Source organism: Pinus tabuliformis, chromosome X, assembly GCF_031772625.1.
Source record: "Pinus tabuliformis cultivar Carrire ecotype Pingquan chromosome X, CPIR1, whole genome shotgun sequence".
NCBI lineage: Eukaryota > Viridiplantae > Streptophyta > Pinopsida > Pinales > Pinaceae > Pinus > Pinus tabuliformis.
In genome coordinates this window covers 1474572963-1474591838 of record NC_142308.1, presented here as the reverse complement: position 1 = coordinate 1474591838, position 18876 = coordinate 1474572963, and the positions used below count along the sequence as shown (strand labels likewise).

The window sequence follows — 18876 nt, the reverse complement described above, 5'->3', positions numbered from 1 at the left end:
TTAGAAAGCATTCCATTCCATAGATTTGATCCATTAGCTATCAATAAATTAGTTTCTCAAATTCAACCCATATTTTCCACATTTACGTAAAGTTGTGCATAAATGAAGAAATGAATGTGTTGTTGTAGGAGTTTTTGATCTGCAGGGAGGAACTCATTCCACCAGCCTCATTTAAGTCTTCTCCACCTCTCACCAAATTGAACCAATCACTAATTCATATTTCTGTTTTGTAGCCACCGTGACCTTGAGAAAATTCAACCATCCTTAAGAGTTGGGTTGGTCCTTGGGTAGTGTGCACCTTCCCCATACCTTATTCCATCATCATACACCTTCCCAACGCTTCCTTTCACCTTCCCAATGCTTCCTTTCACCTTCCCTACCTTCCTACAACTTTCAGCTAAGTTTCCTGTAGTAAACCAGGACATCTTATAGTAACTATAGGAAATCCTGTAGCAACTACAGGAAACCCTATAGCAACATGTTTTAGACTGTCTTGGGTAGAAATGATGATCAGAGCCTAGGGTAGGCCTTCAACTTGACGTCCATACTCCTCAATTCCATTTTTGACCAATTTTCCCATACCTTCCTCCCCTACAAAAGATCAGCTTGTTTAGTTTAACATTTACATTTCTAAAGTGAAAACCAAAAGACATTTTTCTGCAAAATTTAGCTAGTGCATGCATACATCAGTTTTAGAAATGTTAGGATCATTCCCATGCTTACTTAGCCCAGGTAACTAGATGATAGAATGCAAGGTTCAATTAAGTCTCTTTTGTTGTGCATCTGCCCCAGTTGAGAAGTGACAAGAGTGGATTGTTGCATTTGTTGTGCATATAGCACTATCACCTCCAAGTTTGTATGAACCCCGGGTTGATAAAGTAAAGTTGGTCACCCTAGGAGTTGCAGCATCCTTGCTACAATACTGAGGCTCATCAATGACGCCACCATAACCTTATCTAGTAGTGCAAAAGAGACAGATGGATCATCATCATGCCCTCATCTAGTACTATAAGAACATACCCCAGGCCTTGGTAATCATGTAAGGGTTAAGGGCATTCGAGCTAGGATAATGTTGGCTATGACAGGTAATCAAGGTGGTTTGAGGTCTTCAATTATAGAGGGTACCAAGCTAATTAAGGGATGAGACAAAATGTTAATGCACACCGAACATGAGATATGAAACACTTTTTGACAGTCATCTACCACGATGTGACTTCATTCTGACATAATTGCATGCATTATGGCTACATACAGGGTAAGTTTCCATAGTTATTGAATTTTTTGGAATTATGGAAAGTTATTTTCTTTGCCCTTTAGCTCTCCGTATTTGTTTGTCTCTCCCACTTTGTTTAGTTCTCTAGCTTCACTTCATCTCGAATTCCTTATGTGACCTTCTCTACGTGCTTTATTTCTCCACCATGCATCCCAAAGTCTCTTATTGAAGGTGTCAAGCATAATGTTGTGGTTGCAACAACCACCTTCCACCAGCTTGCCGCTCTCTATATCAAAGCCAAATTTGATCTCACTAAGACTAATGCACACATTGGAGGAGGTTGCATTCCTAATGAAGAAGTAGATGTAGAATTTGCTCCTTGGATTCCTAACCCGAGAAATACTCATATTAGAAGTTATAAGCATTGTGGGACCATTGACCTATACTAGCAACTAAAAACAATAATGGATAAGGTCTTAACTAAAAGAAATGTGGCTTACAATAAGATCTTTCTCTATATGAATGAACTTCTAACTAAAATTCAGAGGGTGGGCTGTCAAGTCGAGGCCATTTTAAGGACAATTTCAAGTGTAGTGGTGGATGAACCAAACATGGCTACTGCACAAGACTCTGCTGAGAACAACTCCACTTCCCCTCACTAATATGGTTAGGTTAATAATCTTGTTGAATATTATTTTTCATCATAGCATATTATTTTTATGCCAAATAGGCATAGATTATACTAGAAATCCCCTTTTTTTGCAATTACAGTTTCAAAAACATTGTTAATATGCTTACTTTCATATATAATTAACAAAATATTTGAATTTTTGTCATTATTCTGGTTTCCATTCTAGCAAACTTGTGGCAGCAAGCTTTGTCTAGTGGAAAGCCACATTCTTTATTTCTTGTTTTAACATTATTTTTGGCCTTGCACTTTATAAAGTAATGTGATTCACTTATTGAGAAGTGAAGTGAAGGAAATGAGATGCCAACTATGACATGGTTTCCTCTGTAGAAATTATGGTGTAGATTTGAGACTGTTTATGAAATTTACTAAATCACAAGACTCAAACGTACTCTACTGCTCTATGGAATTCAATTCACAATCTAGAACACAAATCATAAACATGCAATAAGAAATAACACATACACAGAGATTTATCTAGGGGAAAGAAACTACTCAAAACCCCTCCTATATGTGTTGCATTAATCAAATAATAGAGATGTAATACATATGCTTGCTTAAGCCTGAGCACAACCTGCAAGTGTATAGTCTATCTCTCTGCCTGACTGACTAAATCTAGCCAAATTTCAAGCCCTCTAAGCCCCTATTTCCTTGTGTTGTTACTGAAGGAATTAGCCCCTATTGTTTAGGGATTTTTTCCTGAATTGATTGCACAATCCATAAGGTTGGATCTCTGATTGCATGCACCACCTGTACACATTGGAATAGTCTACCACTGATAGTACTCCGCCTTGGAATCTCCATCTCAATTGGGTAACTCGAATTCTCTGCATGCATTAGCTAATTTGGGTTGATTGATCAGTTAATTGGGTGATCACTGAGTTTGACTGAAGTCACACTACTCGACTAACTTTCCACTAGTTCCTCCAACAATTAGATTTAGTTTAACTGAGCACAACTTAATATAACTAAATTAGATTGCTACAAATTAGCAATTAATCATGTTGAACTAAAGTCAAGCTTCCCCAAGTCAAATTAACTAAGTTAACTGAATGAAAAGTGCCATGTCACCTCAGTTAACTACCTCCAAGATTTTTGTTGATGTGGAAATTCAAATTTTCTCTAGTTTGACCAAGGCAAGGTCAAACTGAGATTTTCTTACTGCATTTTCAACATCCTCATTCAATAGACTTCATGACTTATCATATTCAACACAAAGTATAGATTTAGAAAATACCTTCTCATCTCATAACAAGCCGAAATTTTTGTGCTTTCATCTAATTTACAAGACATTCTATCATATTTATGTGTTTTTATACTCCTTAGTAACTCCTCTTCCTCCTCCTTAATTGCTATTCAAATTTTTCATTCATATATGCTTACAGTCCATTACTTTGTTCATTAATCATCCCAAAGTATAAATATGAATAAACCTAGTCATCATCTCAAGAGCATGGGCCCCTTGGACATGCATATAAGGAACCATTCCATCTCTTAAACAACTAGAACACAACCAAAACCACTCACTAGCAAAGATACCACCAATTTGAAATACATAATATAACTAAATAAAAATCAGCTTACCTTTCATTATATGCATATTTATCATTCCCCTACACCCTTTCAATTACAACATGTGGTATTCTTTATAGCGTTTCCAAACCCTTACCAACTTTTTATTCTTTTCTTCATTTAAAAGGCCTTCAATAACCTATAAACACATCATTTCAATGTATATGGTTAGAAAATAATATTTATATTCAAATTTCATATTAAAAAAATTGAAAGTCAATTTTATTCCTATGCCATGAAAAAATCATCATTTATTATTAGTCAAAACCCACATGGAAGATATTTGATATACTAATATAATTACCAAACTTTAAAATTCCCTCATGCCAAATGAATATCTTGTTTGATGCTAACTATTTTGTTTTCCATAGTTAAGAACATTGTACTATTGCCTTTTAAGATGGTATGGTTCCCCAAGCCTACATGCAATCCCAATTTTCTCCATCTCCTCCCAAATTTTAACAAATTGTGTTTTCCAATGTCTCTCATTGAATGAACCTTGTCATAATCTTATATAATTCTTTGAATTTCAGAAAACATTTTCTAAACAATTCAATTGATGAAATCATATTCTTTTTCACCATTTATTCTATTCAGGGGATAGTTTTCATAACATTTAATTGTGTACTAGCTAAGAATGGTAGAATGTTTATAATACATTCATCCAACTTTTATGCATATCCTTTGATTAGTTCCAAAGCAAAATTCAACTACTAATATTATAAAACTATAATTTAGAAATTAATGACATCATAAAAAAATAAATGTAAACTTCTAATAAATATGTAAAACTTATTCAAGGGCAAGTTAGGTGACATTGTATAGAACTTGCACGCCACAAATAGTATCTCCTTATTAACTTTTGATTTCATCAATAACCATGTGTAAAATATTTTTCTTGGCATGTGCATCAAGGACATTGATTATTTCCCATTGAAGAAACATTATTAGTGAATAAAAAATTGCATATGACCATTAGATCAAGAAACACAACCAAATTCACTTCCTATATCCTTTCATCTACCATCAAGATCCCATCTCGTGAAACCCCATTTAATTGTTTCATCGAGTTTTCATTTTCAAGATCATTTTCAAGTTTTCATTCTTCTTTTCCAACCCCTTTTTCATAGTTTAAAATATCAAACCAATATCTTCATATGATTCAATTATAAAAAGGAGCATGAGACTTTCCTTGCTTTAACTACATATGTGAAACCATCAATTCTCTCAACCTATATCAATATCCTCATATTAATATCCTCAACTTCTTTGCTCCACATTTTCATTTCCTTAGCAATTGATGTTGGATTAAACCCCCTTCAATACACCATTAGAGTATTATCTACATAAACATTGCAAAACTTTATGATTCATTATTGATTCAACAAAGATTGAAGCCATGTTCTTAAGGATAAAATCATTATGGATCTCTTACACAATCATTGACTGCATTTTATCAGTCACTCCAACAAGATGATCAAGAACAGCCTCAACTTTAAACTCTTCATATAATTTTTACTCATAAAGTGCCAAATTTAGTAATAGTGTCACTTCCATTCTACCTCTTAAAGGGACTCCCTAGATAACCATCAACCAATTTCTTCAAAAAAAATCTTCCTTTCATTTACCATCTTAACTACTTTTTATTTACTATCTTAACTACTTTTTAGACCCAATAAGAATGCCCTTAAGCAATTTCTAGAGACCTTTTAGTAGCATACATAGTTTGATCGATTGAGATCTCTTTAAGCATTTCCATTGAAGCTTCTACATCTATAGAATTTTGAGTTTCTATAGATGCTTTTTTATCCTTTTGTTCATGAAATGTAAATTTTTCAATTGTTTTGTGTCCCCCAAGTACATCCAAGCACTCAAGAGATGCATGTTTCACTTGCTCCCAATTGGGTAGGACTATCGTTCCATTCCCTTCCACAATGAGTAGAGTCAAAGGCTACTTAAGTTGTTGAGAAACAACCTTCTATACTTTGATCAAAGTGATCAAAGTGATTTGTGATAGTAATAACAATAATCATTGATCTTTGAGGTAAAATTGGGGCATCATTCTACAAAATAGAGTTGACTCTATGGCACAGCTTTATTTTGTATATCTATCCATTCCAATCAACCATGATTGCAAGGAAATGTTGCTTACGATGTTGAGCAACATTGTTCTATACTTTAATAAGAGAAATTTGTAATGGCAACAACAACAATAATTAATCTTTAGGGAAATCTAGGACCACATTTTACAAAACAAGTTAACTATGTAGTAAGGAGTTTTATCATGTACATTGCCATTCCCTTCAACTATAATCACAGACAATTATTGCCTAGGTTGCTAAGCAACACAATCTTCTATGTTATAATAAGAGTGATTTGAAATAGTAAACAAAGCCCACTTAGATTGTTACACAACACAACCTTCTATACCTTGAGAAGAGTGATTTGTAATGGCAATAACATCAATTAATCTTTGAGGATAATTTGAGATCATATTCTATTAAAGAGTTATTGATGTGGTAAAAAATTATATCTTATACATTAACATTCCTTTCAAATGTAATTGTAAGGAAAGTATGCGCAAGTTGTTGAGCAAAACAACCTTCTAAATTTGGATGAGTAATTTGTAATGGTGGCAACATCAAAGGCTAAACTTTGAGGAAAATTTGAGACTGCATTCTCCAAAATAAAGTTAATTCTATGATAGAATTACCTTATACATTACCATTCCCCTCATCTGTGATTGCAAAGAAAGGTCGCCTAAGTTGTTGAGAAACACAAACCTTCTATACTTTGATAAAAGTGATTTATAATAACATCAACTTTAACAACCATTGATTTGATGGTAATCTGGGACCGCATTTTGCAAAGCAATGTTAATTATACATTATCATTCTTTTCAAATGTAATTTCAAACAAACATTGCCTAGATTATTGAGTGACATGTCATTCTATACTACAAAGTGATTTGTAATTACAACAAAGTGATTTGTAATGACAACATCAATGATTTATATTTGATCAAAACTTGGAACCATATTCTACAAAACAAAGTTAATTTTATGTTAAGTGTTATATCTTGTACGTTACCATTCCCTTCCACTATAATTAGAAACAAAGATTGCCTACGTTGTTGAGCAACAAAGCTATCATCTCCTTGGCACACCATTATAAATCCAATATAAGAGAGTATCAAGTATTCCTATTCCTCAAGATACCAATGTCTAGCACTTTGTTATCCACTTCTTGATATATATATTGGTGGCAACTCTCCTAACACCTTATCCTCCAACTTTCTTTAACTCCACATGTTATCCACACAATGCCTTGTGTTAAATCCTTTGACAATGCAAAATGCTTCAAAGTTGCACAATCTAGAGTGCTTTAGTTTGGAGGTATTATCCTCAAGTCCAAATAGAATTCCACAACATCCTATGTTTCCTTACTCATAATCTCAACCTCAAAGAATCGGTCAAGTAGTTTGTAGTCGATGAAGGTCTTCTTGCATTTTTTAGATCTACCTTTTCACTAATATAACAACATTCCCCATTGAATTCATATACAACCAACCAAAGTGTGTTGTCTGCCTCTATATTCATTTCCATTATTACTACAAACTCCCGTAAACCAATAAAGAATATGCCTTTCACTTCCAATGTTCACTCAATACTACATATAAACATCCTTAAATTCTCAATTATGCTAATGCAACTTTCAAATTCATCATTTCCCTTCTTGCATTTGCCCATTTTTCCTTGTTTTTAGACTTTGCTATTGAGTGCTCCATTAAAAAATTGTATCTTAGACAACACACCACAATTTCTCATGACATCTTTTTAATTCCTTTAATTCATCTTTGATTCTCTAATTATCCTTTAATTTTATGTTAATTATCCATTTTTTTAATCTTTTAAAACTCTTCTAAACTCATTAAGAACAATATCTAGAATCAAACATCTAAAAAGAGGCATCTAAAAGGATGTCTCACCTATATCTCATTAAAACTAATATACAACCAATATTTGTGATCAATCTCATAATCTCTTTGAAAAAACATTTCTGCTTGCTTTTCCTTTTCTTTGAACGCTTGGAATTTAGTAAAATTTATTAATCATTCCAAATTAAGTAATTATGTATTAATCATTCTAAATTAAGTAATTATTTATTAATCATTCCAAATTAAGTAATTATATATTAATCAATTTAAATTAAATGCTTATAGTTTATTTAAAATTTTCAAATTATTAATTTTCTTCTTGCTTTGAACACATGGGATATAGTGGTTCATCTTGTCCTAACAATAAGCCACACTTATTGGTTCGAAACACACAAATAAATTTTGATGTGATTATGGCCGAAATCCTGTCTCAAAAATTAGATATAGATCACAGAAGCCTTATTTCAATAATTTATATATCATTTCAAATTAAATAGTTATATATTTTTATAGTTTATTCAAAACTTTCAATTTATCAATTATTCCAAATGGTAAAATACATCCCTTAAATCAAATATTCCAACTAGAAGTTATTCCCCTTTGATTCTCTAGTTATCCTTTAATTTTATATTAATTAATCCGTTATTTAATCTTTTAAAACCCACCCAAAAATTGAGTACTGTCCATTAACATATTCTTATCGTTTTTTACTCAATCATCCTCAATAGCTTCAGGGCCAATTATGAGTAAGTTTATAACGTAATATAGTTCCGGTTATATAGATTCCAGGATTAAAATTCTACACAAACCGGTTGACAAACCACTATATGTCCTGACCTTGCACCTGTCTGTGCAATGCATTGCATTCTGTCATCCATGTAGTTAATTTGTCATCCATGTAGTTAATTTGTTTCAAGTTAAAAATGAAAATACGAGAGTTACTTCACTAATAGAACAGAAAATAATTGGTAACCAAACCCACAAACATAAGCAAAAACAAGAATTGAAAAACAGATTACCTACACTGCACTAAGCAAAAACAAGAATTGAAAAACAGATTACCTACACTCACTAAAAAGAACTGGTTCTGATTTATGTACATGTGGCATTCATCTCGAATATATATTTTCCATACAATGCATTTCAAAAGATTTTTATATGGAACAAAAGATCAAGTTCAGAATCCCTTTGATCTGCTCAAAACAACATATACAATATTAAATGAAATGCTCTTGATTTTTAAATGAATATTATGAAAAGGATGATGGTTACAAAAGAGTATGACAAGAGGTAAATTTAGGAATATGTTACTGCAACACATCAGAACTAATCAGAGAAAATGCTGATTGTTGCAAAGGCTACGCAGGAAAAAAAATCAGATTCAGTTCTTACTTTGAGAATTTGAGGTAAGCTGTAACTGCTGCTGCAGCTAGAGCACCAGTAGATGCCACAGCAGACCATGGAAAACACCTTTTTGGCTTTTGCTTTTCAAAGGCTTGCTTTGGTTTTTGTTTTTCACACACACCATTTGGTTCTCCAGCTGCATGCACACTGTTTGGCCTTCCATTTTCGTCACGCCCATGTGACTGAGAATGTTGACATTCCGACCTAAACTTCTGGAGCATCACATCTCTACATTCAAGATCGTTATTGAGAGAATCCAAATAAGTCTCCAATTGCTTTATTATGTCCTGAAGATGCACTTTTTCTTCTGAAGCCAATGTACATTTATTCAATTCAGTCAGTAATGACTTGCATTTCTCCTCTAGGAACTTTTTCTCTTCGGCAAGGTCTGAGAGCTGATATTGTAAACTAGATAACTGGCCCTCTTTCTCCACTGCCATGGCCCTAGAAACTTCAAGGTCCTCGTTGAGAGAATTGATGGCTGTCTCCAACTCCTTTATTCTGCCCTTCAGGCATAGCTGCTCTTCTTCTAAAACCAATTGTACTCTTCCCAATTCTGCATTTTTCTCCTCGAGGAACTTTTTTGCCTCAACAAGGGGTGAAAGCTGATCATGTAAATCAGCTAATTGGTTTCTTTTCTCCTCTGCCATGTCTGAAAGTTGAGCCTGTATATCAGAAATTTGACCATCTTTTTCCTCCGCAACAGCTAAGAGCTGACTCTGCAAAATAACTATTTGTTGTTCAACCTTGGAAGCAGATTCCTTCATTTCTTCGAAAGAAGACTTTGTTGACAACAAATCCTCTTCAAGTGCCAAATTTCTAGAGAGCTGTAGTGTCAATTTCTGATCTAAAGCCTCTTTTTCTTCTTTAATCTTATTCAGATTAGCAGTTACTCCATCATATGCTACTTTTGCTGCCACCAACTCTGCCTTCAAGGACTGCACTTCAATACTTAGCTCTGTATTTTTCTGGCTCAGTGATTCCCTTCCACTATCAATCAGATCGAGCTTTCTTTGCAGCTCTGCAACAATACCTTCCAAATTATTCTTTTCAGCATTCCAAAGATGCTGATCTTTTTCAAATTTTCTGCACAATTCCTTGGAGTCAATCAACTTAGATTCCATCTCATCCAAATAAGCCTCCAATTCATTTATTCTGTCCTGAAGATGGACCTTTTCTTCTGAAAGCTGAGTCTTTAGATCAAATATTTGACTATCTTTTTCATCTGCAACAGCTAAGAGCTGACTCTGCATATTAGCTATTTGTTGTTCACCATCGGAAGCATATTCCTTCATCTCTTTGAAAGAAGACTTTGTTGACAACAAATCTTGTTCAAGCGCATTATTTCTAGAGAGTTGTAGCATCAATTTCTCATCTGAAGCCTCTATTTCTTCTTTAATCTTATTCAGGTGAACAGATGCTTCATCATATGCCGACTTAGCTGCCACCAACTCAGTCCTCAATGACCACAATTCAGTGTTTACCTCTATATTTTCCTGGCTCAGTAATTCTCTTTCACTCTCTATCAGATGAAGCTTTGTTTTCAGCTCTTCAACAGTGCCTTCCAATGTATTCTTTTCAGTCTCTATATCAAAGATCTGGTCATTTTTTTCCTCTGCAACAGCTAACTGACTCTGCAAATTAGCTATTTGTTGTTCAACCTTCAAAGCAGATTTCTTCATTTCTTCAAAAGAAGACTTTGCTGACAGCAACTCTTCTTCTAATGCATTATTTCTAGAGAGCTGTAACATCAATTTGTAATCTGAAGCCTTTTTTTCTTCTCCAATCTTATTCAGGTAAACAGTTGCTTCATCATATGCTGCCTTAGCTGCCACCAACTGGGTCTTCACAGACTGCAATTCAGTACTGACCTCTGTGTTTTTCTGGCAAAGTAATTTTCTTTCACTATCTATCAGATGAAGCTTTGTTTTCAACTCCGCAACAATGACTTCCAAATTATTCTTTTCAGTCTGTAAATCAAAGATTTGAGCATCTTTTTCCTCTGCAACAACTACAATCTGACTCTGCAAATTAGCTATTTGTTGTTCACCCTTGCAAGCAGATTCCTTCATTTCTTCAAAAGAAGACTTTGATGACAACAACTCTTCTTCTAGTGCATTATTTGTAGAGCACTGTAGCATCCATTTCTCAACTAAGGTCTCCTTTTCTTCTTTAATCTTATTCAAGTTTACAGTTACTTCATCATATGCTGACTTCACTGCCACCAACTCAGTCTTCAAGGACTGCACTCCAGTGCTTAGCTCTGTATTTTTCTGGCTCAGTAATTCTCTCTCACTATTAATCAGGTGAAGCTTTGTTTTCAGCTCTGCAACAGTGCCTTCTAAATTATTCTTCTCAGCATCCCACACAGACCGATCTTTTTCCATTTCTCTGGACAATTCCAGAGTCCTTCCCTTGGAGCCATTCAACTCGGATTGCAACTCATTCAATTGGACCTTCAAGGACTCAACTTTAGTGCTCAGCTCTCCATTTTTCTGGCTCAGAGTTACCCTTTCACTAGCGACTAAATCAAGCTTGGTTTTCAGCTCTGCAACAGTGCAGTCCAGACTGCTCTTTTCAGCATCCCACAAATTCTGGACTTTTTCTAGCTTTTCATGTAACTCCTGAACCTCTCCCTTGGAATCATTCAACTTACATTCACTCTCACTCAACTGGAACTTCATGGACTGCACTTCAGTGCTTAACTCTGTATTCTTCTGTCTCAGCAATTTTCTTTCATTATCTATCCGATCATGCTCTCTTTGTAGCTCTGTAACAGTGCCTTCCAAATTTGCCTTTTCAACATTCCACAAATGCTGGTATTCTTCAATTTTTCCATGTAATGTCTGATTATTTTTCTCAGATTTCTCCAGTGAAGACAAAAGATTCTCCTTGTCATCTTTCCATGTTTGTTCTGTCATTTGTTTAGCTTTATTGACCTCTTCAACCTCCTCTCTTGCTGCTGCAACCTGTGACAAAAGGTCATCCTTTTCCAATTCCCAAGCTTTGCGTGCTACCTCTAATTCTGCAGATGTCCCCTGAATTTGATCTTTCAACTGCAAAACAGTAGTTTCTAGATTATTTTGTACTGCATGGTTGGACTTCATTTCTCTCTCAGACAACTCCAAGTGTTCCTTGAGCTGTACTGTTTCTATTCTGGATTCTTCAAGTTGCTCTTTTAATTCTGCTCGTTCACCATGGAGATTATCACTCTCAGACTGCAAATTTGTTATCAGAGCTTCAAGATTGCCAATTTGTGATTCCATTTGAGTGAGTTTCTCTACCAAAGTACCCTTTTCTTCTCTTAAGGTCGTGATTTGTTCAGCAAGAAGTTTATTAAGGCTCTGCAACTTGGATATTTTATCATCTTCACCTGATGTGTATACTTCATCATCTTTACCAGAGGGTAAGCCACCATTTCCAACTCCATTTACTGGAGGGGAAAGCCTCTCCTCTTTCTGGCTTTTGTTTTTGTTCTTGCTTGTGTTTTTGTTTTTGTTTCTATCTCTGCCTCCACCTACAGCCATCTTTGTTCACCAACCGGAACCGTCTGCCATAAACAGAGGAAAATGCAGTCCTTTTGTTATCTACTAAAAAACTTCAAAAAGAACGTCACATTTGCATATTTAGAAAATACTGTCTTCAAATTACTCAGGCCGCTCAAAGGTACAAATAGTATAAGCACGAACGAAATAATAATAGTTGAAAAATAAAACCCTTGCATATGTTAATGAAAGACTTCGCACGCAGGGCTAGCTCAAACCAGCTATAGGTTCTAACCAAAGGAACTACGCCAGCCAGGAAGGAAATTGTCACAAAATTTTGAAACAATTCATGATAAAAGAGATAAAATGGAAAAACAATGACGTTAATGTTAGCTTCACCAACCTTGCAGGAAAAAAATTTAGAATTTTTAAATATGATGGCCATAGAGTTCGCAATAGCGAAAGATAATAATAATATAATAAACCACACTATCTCAAAACTAATCTAATGTACAGAACTATCTGCAAAAAGGAAAATGCCCCAAAATTTTGAAACTGGATGACAAAAGCTAAAAAATGGAAAAATAATGACATTGGCGATAACACACCAGCATTACAGTAAAAAGCCTGTAAAAGTTGAAGTTGATAGCACAAAGCTCACAGTAGCAAAATAATGAAAAATGAAGCAAAACTAGCTTAAATCTAGCAGTTTTTAGGGACGAAACTGTCTGCAAGAAGGAAAACGCAGTAAAACTTACAAATAATGCATGATAAAAGCGATAAAATGGCAAAATGATGACGTTGACGATAACGTCAACAAAGTTACGGTAAAAATGTAGAAAGATAGCCACAGAGCTCACAATAAATAAATAAAGAAAAGGAAAAATAGCTCGACGCTAGCCAATATATTTGAACTTGCGAGAAAAACTGTTTGCAACAAGAAATACGCCACAAATTTTTCATATAAGTCATGATAATAGGGCAAAACAATTACAGTGACGACAACGGCACCAAAGTTACAGTGAAAACCTGGAGATTTTAAATATGATAGCCGCAGAACTCACAATAGCAGAAAATAGAAAATAAAAAAAACTAGCTCAAAGCTAGCTGATCTTTTTTGAATCAAGGGGCAGAAGTGTTCGCAAGAAGAAAAATGCAACAAAATTTGCAAATAATGCATGGAAAAATGACAAAATAGTGACATTGTCAATAACGGCACCAAAGTTACAGTAAAAGCTTCAAAAACAATGAGAAGAATACCTATGTCGTGGAAATGAAAATTGAAAGTCGCTGGCTGAAACCGCGAAAGAACCTGCTTAAAGACCTTCTATCCGAAGAATATTTCTCCTGCAAGTCCACCACCAAACCGTCGTTGAGCATATAATCTCAGAGTTTCTACTGCGGAAGCTTGACCGGCACAGAGGCGCTACCAAAAAAGACAATAATATTTTGATGGTGCCGCCGGTAAAACCCTAGCAACGCTTCGTTCGGCCGGCCTTATCCTCAAGTGGCTCAAGTTTCAGAAAGAGATTAGCAATTCGCCAAATAATGCCGTTATTAGTTATAAGTGCATCTACCTACAAGGGTATTTATCTAGAAGAGTTGGCCAAAAATTTGAATTGAGATGAGCGGCAACGCATCAAAAGCAAGTCAAACACGACGCCATTCTAATTTTTCGTTCCGAGGGGAGATAGCCGACCCCGTTTTGCCACGTTACTCCTTATAAGGATATATAAGTGCCACGTGGCTCACGTGCCCACCTCCCCATATTAGCGCTGGGCCCTCGAAGAATGAGGGTTGAGGGCATAACTCTCGAAGAATTAGGGCTTGGTGGCATGAAATTATGATCTCGGTCTATACGTATGAGGGCTTGAAGGCATGAAATTATGATCTTGGTTTATTAGTATGGTGTATGTTTAATGTGTTAATTGTCTTAATGGTTAATAGCATAGTTACCAAGTTCGAATTCGAATTCGATACTATACTATAAAAATTCGGAAGAAAAAAATTCAATTCGGAGAAAATTCGGCACTATACATCTTTTATATATATATATATGTATATATAATTTAAATACTTTTCTTTCATTTTCTTCCCATTTATTTTGAAATTTAAATAAATTTAATCAATATAATATACAAAACTAAAAAATATATCCGTATTTAGTTTCTGATTTTATTTTAAAATCCTTTTTATAGTTAAGACATTTAAAAATTAAATATTTAAAACTTATTTTTTTTTAAATTCCTTTTAACAAAAATATATATCGAAAAATCAATTCTTAACATAAATATATATAAAAAAAATCAATTAGTTTTTAGTCAACTTCAAAATTTTCTTTCCTACTTATCTCAGCTTTTTAAACCATTAAAGGAAACATTAAAATTTTGAAATCTGAAAATTTCAGGTTGCCATTAGTTTCCATTTTACCTCTTATCTTGTTTCCATTGACATATATTTTGTCTAAATTTTAAAATCTTGATAAATTTCCGTCGCCATTAGTTTCCATTTTCTGCTATCCTGCCTTTATTGGCATCAGTTTCCATTTTACATTAGTTTCTATTTTACTGCTCTCTTGCCTCCATTAACATCTATTTTCAGTTTAAAAATAATTACATTTACCATTGGAGACACTTGAGATTTTTTTGTTTATCTAATTAGAAAGATTAAGCTTGCATTTTATGTAACCAGCAAGTAATAGTAAGTAATATTATTCTGCAAAAAATACTCCAAAATATAATAGGAATAGTCTGATTAAGAATGCACGCTCTCACATTATGCAGCGATTCAATAGTAAGTAATAATAATATGCAAAAATAATAGTCAAAAAATAATAGGATGAGTCTGATTAGGAATGCACACTCTCACAGGGTGAAGCGAATATGAACCGGATCGAATTTTTATCGAACTATTCGAAATACGAATCGAACTCACGAATTTCCGTATTTTTTCCACCGATTCGGACGTATTTGGTAACTATGGTTAAGAGTATGTGTTTTTCATAAGAGGTTATAGGTTTAAAATGAGAAGGGGTAGAGTATGTATGCTTTCGTATATTTTAGTAGTCAAATTGTTGCGTGGTTGTGGGTCCTTTGTTCCACAAACAAGGGGTCTCGTACACCAATTTGGTGTCCAACTTGGTTGTGACCTTAAAATTGGATGTCAATATCAATTTATATTAATCTTCTAACGAAAGTTTGAAAATTTATGATTTCATGTGTTTGTTTTGTTATACAAAATATTTTTTATATGATTAAATTTATTTTTTATTTTTGTGATAGTAATGGAATGGTTGATTTCCAAATTACGCATTGAATCATTTTTTAGTAAACTCTATTTGTGGATCTTTGATATTGTTTTGAAAACACAAAGCATTGCTTCTACCTCATCCTTGGAGCTCTCATTTGTCATCCATGTACATATAAGGCATTATGCAAAGCAATGGCCTTCATATTGTTGGATACAAGCGACCCTTCACTATAGTGGTCACCATCATACTCATCCTTCGTGGTGACATCATATGGTTCCCTCTACTACTTCCAAAGGTGCTACCTATTATGCATTTAACCACATAATTGGGATGATGGTGCATGTGATTCAGTAACGATGAGTTACTATGTCTATCGGGATAAATGAAGTGCTCTTCTTTTCCATGAGACTAATTTCACTGTCATCTATTTTGTAAGGATAGGAATCAAGTGCACAAAATATTGTAGCATAGTTTTCTCCATCTTCTTATACTTTTCCTTTCTTATCAAAATTGTTAGACTGCAAACTAGATTAGAAGATCAACATGAATTGCATTTACCATTAAAATGATAGACATATACATACATGTTTATCATTGTTGGATCCATATTCTAAGGTCTCTTGGACTCTTGATGGGAGTTCATATTCTTCACGATAATTCAAACAGATTAGGTGTCTAACATTCCCTGCCTCAATCTAAAGGGGTTCTTGTGAGTCCAAGCAAAGAAATGAGAGCAGTTGTTATTGGTTGAATATGTTATATGAATCTAGTGGTTTTCGGATGACCACAAACCTAATCGCTAGTAGAAGCCAAAGTCTTGCACTAAATGGTGGTTTGAGGTTGACCACCAACTCTAGAACTCGATTCTAATGCTCAATAATGCCCAGAGCATTTCCAAATTTGGCTAGAATTTGATGTCTCCTACTAATTCAAAGTGCTTGTAAATGGTGATTTGAAGATGACCATGTAGAAATTGATGTGTATATTCAAAATTGCTCATGAAATTTACTAAATCACAAGACTTGAAGCTACTCTATTGATTTGTGGAAGTTAATTCACCATATAAAACACAAATCATGGACATGCAAAAGGAAACATCACGCATGCAAAAATATTTATCTAGGGGAAAGCAACTGCTCAGAACCCTTTACTACCTATATTGCATTATTCAGAGAATAGAGATGAAATACATATGTTTGCTCAAGCTTGAGCACACCCTATAAGTGTATAGTCTATCCCTCTATCTGACTCACTGAATCTGGCCAACACTTAGCCAATTTATAAGCCCTCCAGCCCCTATTATTTAGGAATTTCCCACTTTGGAATTGTGCAATTCCCTTAGGTCCTTCCTCTGACTGCATGCACCACTTGTACACATTGGAATATGCTACCATTGATAGTGCATTGCCTTGGAATCTCCATCTCAACTGGGTAACTCGAATTCTCTGCATGCAACAATTATTTTGGGTTGATTGATCAATTAACTGGTTGATCACTAAGTGTGGTTGAAGTTCCACTTCCACAACTTGACCTCCACTAGTTCTTCTGACAGTTAGAACTAGTTAAACTAACAATAACTCAAATTAATTGAAATAGATTGCTACAAATTAGCAATCAAACATATTGAACTAAACTCAAGCTTCCCCAACTCGAATTAACTGAGTTAACTAAGTGACAAGTGCCATGTCACCTCAATTAACTACCTCCAAGATTTTTGTTGAAATAGAAATTCGAATTTTCTCTAGTTTGACCAAGGCAAAGTCAAACTGAGATTTTCTTGCTACATTTTCAACACTCTCTCTCAGCAAGAAGGGGATTATCAGCCACCCCTATCCTGCACCTGTGGAACTCCAACTTCCCTCTTTATAAAGCCATTGTCAAAATATCAGTGTCTTGTTCCTCTATTGGAATGTACTGCAACAACATAATCTGCCTTTGCACACAATCCCGTAGATGGTGATACTGGGTATGTTATGAAACCAGCTCAAGAAAAGATAGAAAAGAAAGATCAACGCCTTAGAATTCAGCCTCTTCGAGGGGGCAACCTCCTTTACATTACATAAATGAACAATTCTTGGATGATACAAATGACAAAACCTCCTTTCTATATATAGGAGTCTAAGGAGTCACAATATAATCCAGCCGACCTAACAATAATAATATAAAGCCACAAAAATAATAATAGAGGGATTCTATGGGGCACAGAAATAACAATATGTGGGTAATAGGGGCACAACAATATAAATAAGGGGTATAACTACAATAGTAATGGGGTAATCACTAGTATTATAGGGACCCAACATGCCCCTCTCCTTCAAAAAAAGTGTTGTCCTCAACGCTTGAGCAGTTCTGGATACTTCTGCATAAAATTCTCATCCTCCCATGTGGAATCTTCAGCGGATAAGTTCTTCCACTTGATAAGATACTCTGAAATTGATCGATTTCGTAGCTGTCGAGTTCTTGTTTCTGTGACTGCTTCCGGTTCCAATATAATTTTTCCTTCCTCGTCAAGTTCTGGCAATATTGTTTGAACTGGGAGCTTGTCGCCTATAACCTTCTTTAAACATGAAACATGGAAAACTGGGTGCAATCGAGAAGCTGCAGGAAGCTCCAATTTGTATGCCATAGTACCAATCTTTTCCAACACCTTGTACGGACCATAATACTTTGGTGATAATTTATTATCCTTCTTAGCTTGCTTTAGGGACATTTGCTTATATGGTTGTAGCCGTAGGAATACCCAATCACCTACATCAAAACTTCTTTCACTGCGATGTTGATCTGCCTGTTGTTTCATTCTATTTTGTGCCAACACGAGGTTATCCTTTAAGAGTTGGAGGACTTGTTGTTGATGTTCGATGTGATGTTCCACTGCTTGAACCTTAGAATTTTCTCTTAAATATGATGTGATGGATGGTGGTTGGTACCCATAAAGTGCCATAAATGGGGTCATTTTTGTTGTTGTATGGAAGGAAGTGTTATACCACCATTCAGCCAGAGGCAACCATTTGACCCATTGTGTCTGTTTATCAGATACAAAGCAACGAAGATATCCTTCCAAACATTTGTTTACTATCTCAGTTTGCCCATCAGATTGAGGATGATAAGATGAGCTATGAGCTAACTGAGTACCAAGACAAGAAAATAATTCTGTCCAAAAATTTCCAGTGAAAATGGGATCTCTGTCACTTACAATAATCTTTGGGTTTCCATGTAGCTTTTGAACTGTTTCCATAAATGCAGTAGAAACTGTACTGGCTTTAAATGGATGTGATAATGCACAAAAGTGTGCATACTTGGTAAGTCTGTCAACTACCACCATGATGA

At 34.8% G+C, this 18876-nt stretch overlaps 1 protein-coding gene across 1 annotated transcript; it reads right to left on the bottom strand.

Moving 5' to 3' along the window:
- Positions 1-8594: 8594 nt before the first annotated feature.
- Positions 8595-13871, bottom strand: LOC149145572 (uncharacterized). Its single transcript, XM_089449215.1, has 2 exons — positions 13560-13871; positions 8595-12364 (listed from the first exon to the last, which is right to left on the bottom strand). Exon 2 carries the CDS (start codon positions 12339-12341, stop codon positions 8799-8801), a length of 3543 nt encoding a protein of 1180 aa, XP_089305341.1. The 5' UTR covers positions 12342-12364; positions 13560-13871; the 3' UTR covers positions 8595-8798.
- Between the last annotated feature and the right edge of the window lie 5005 nt (positions 13872-18876).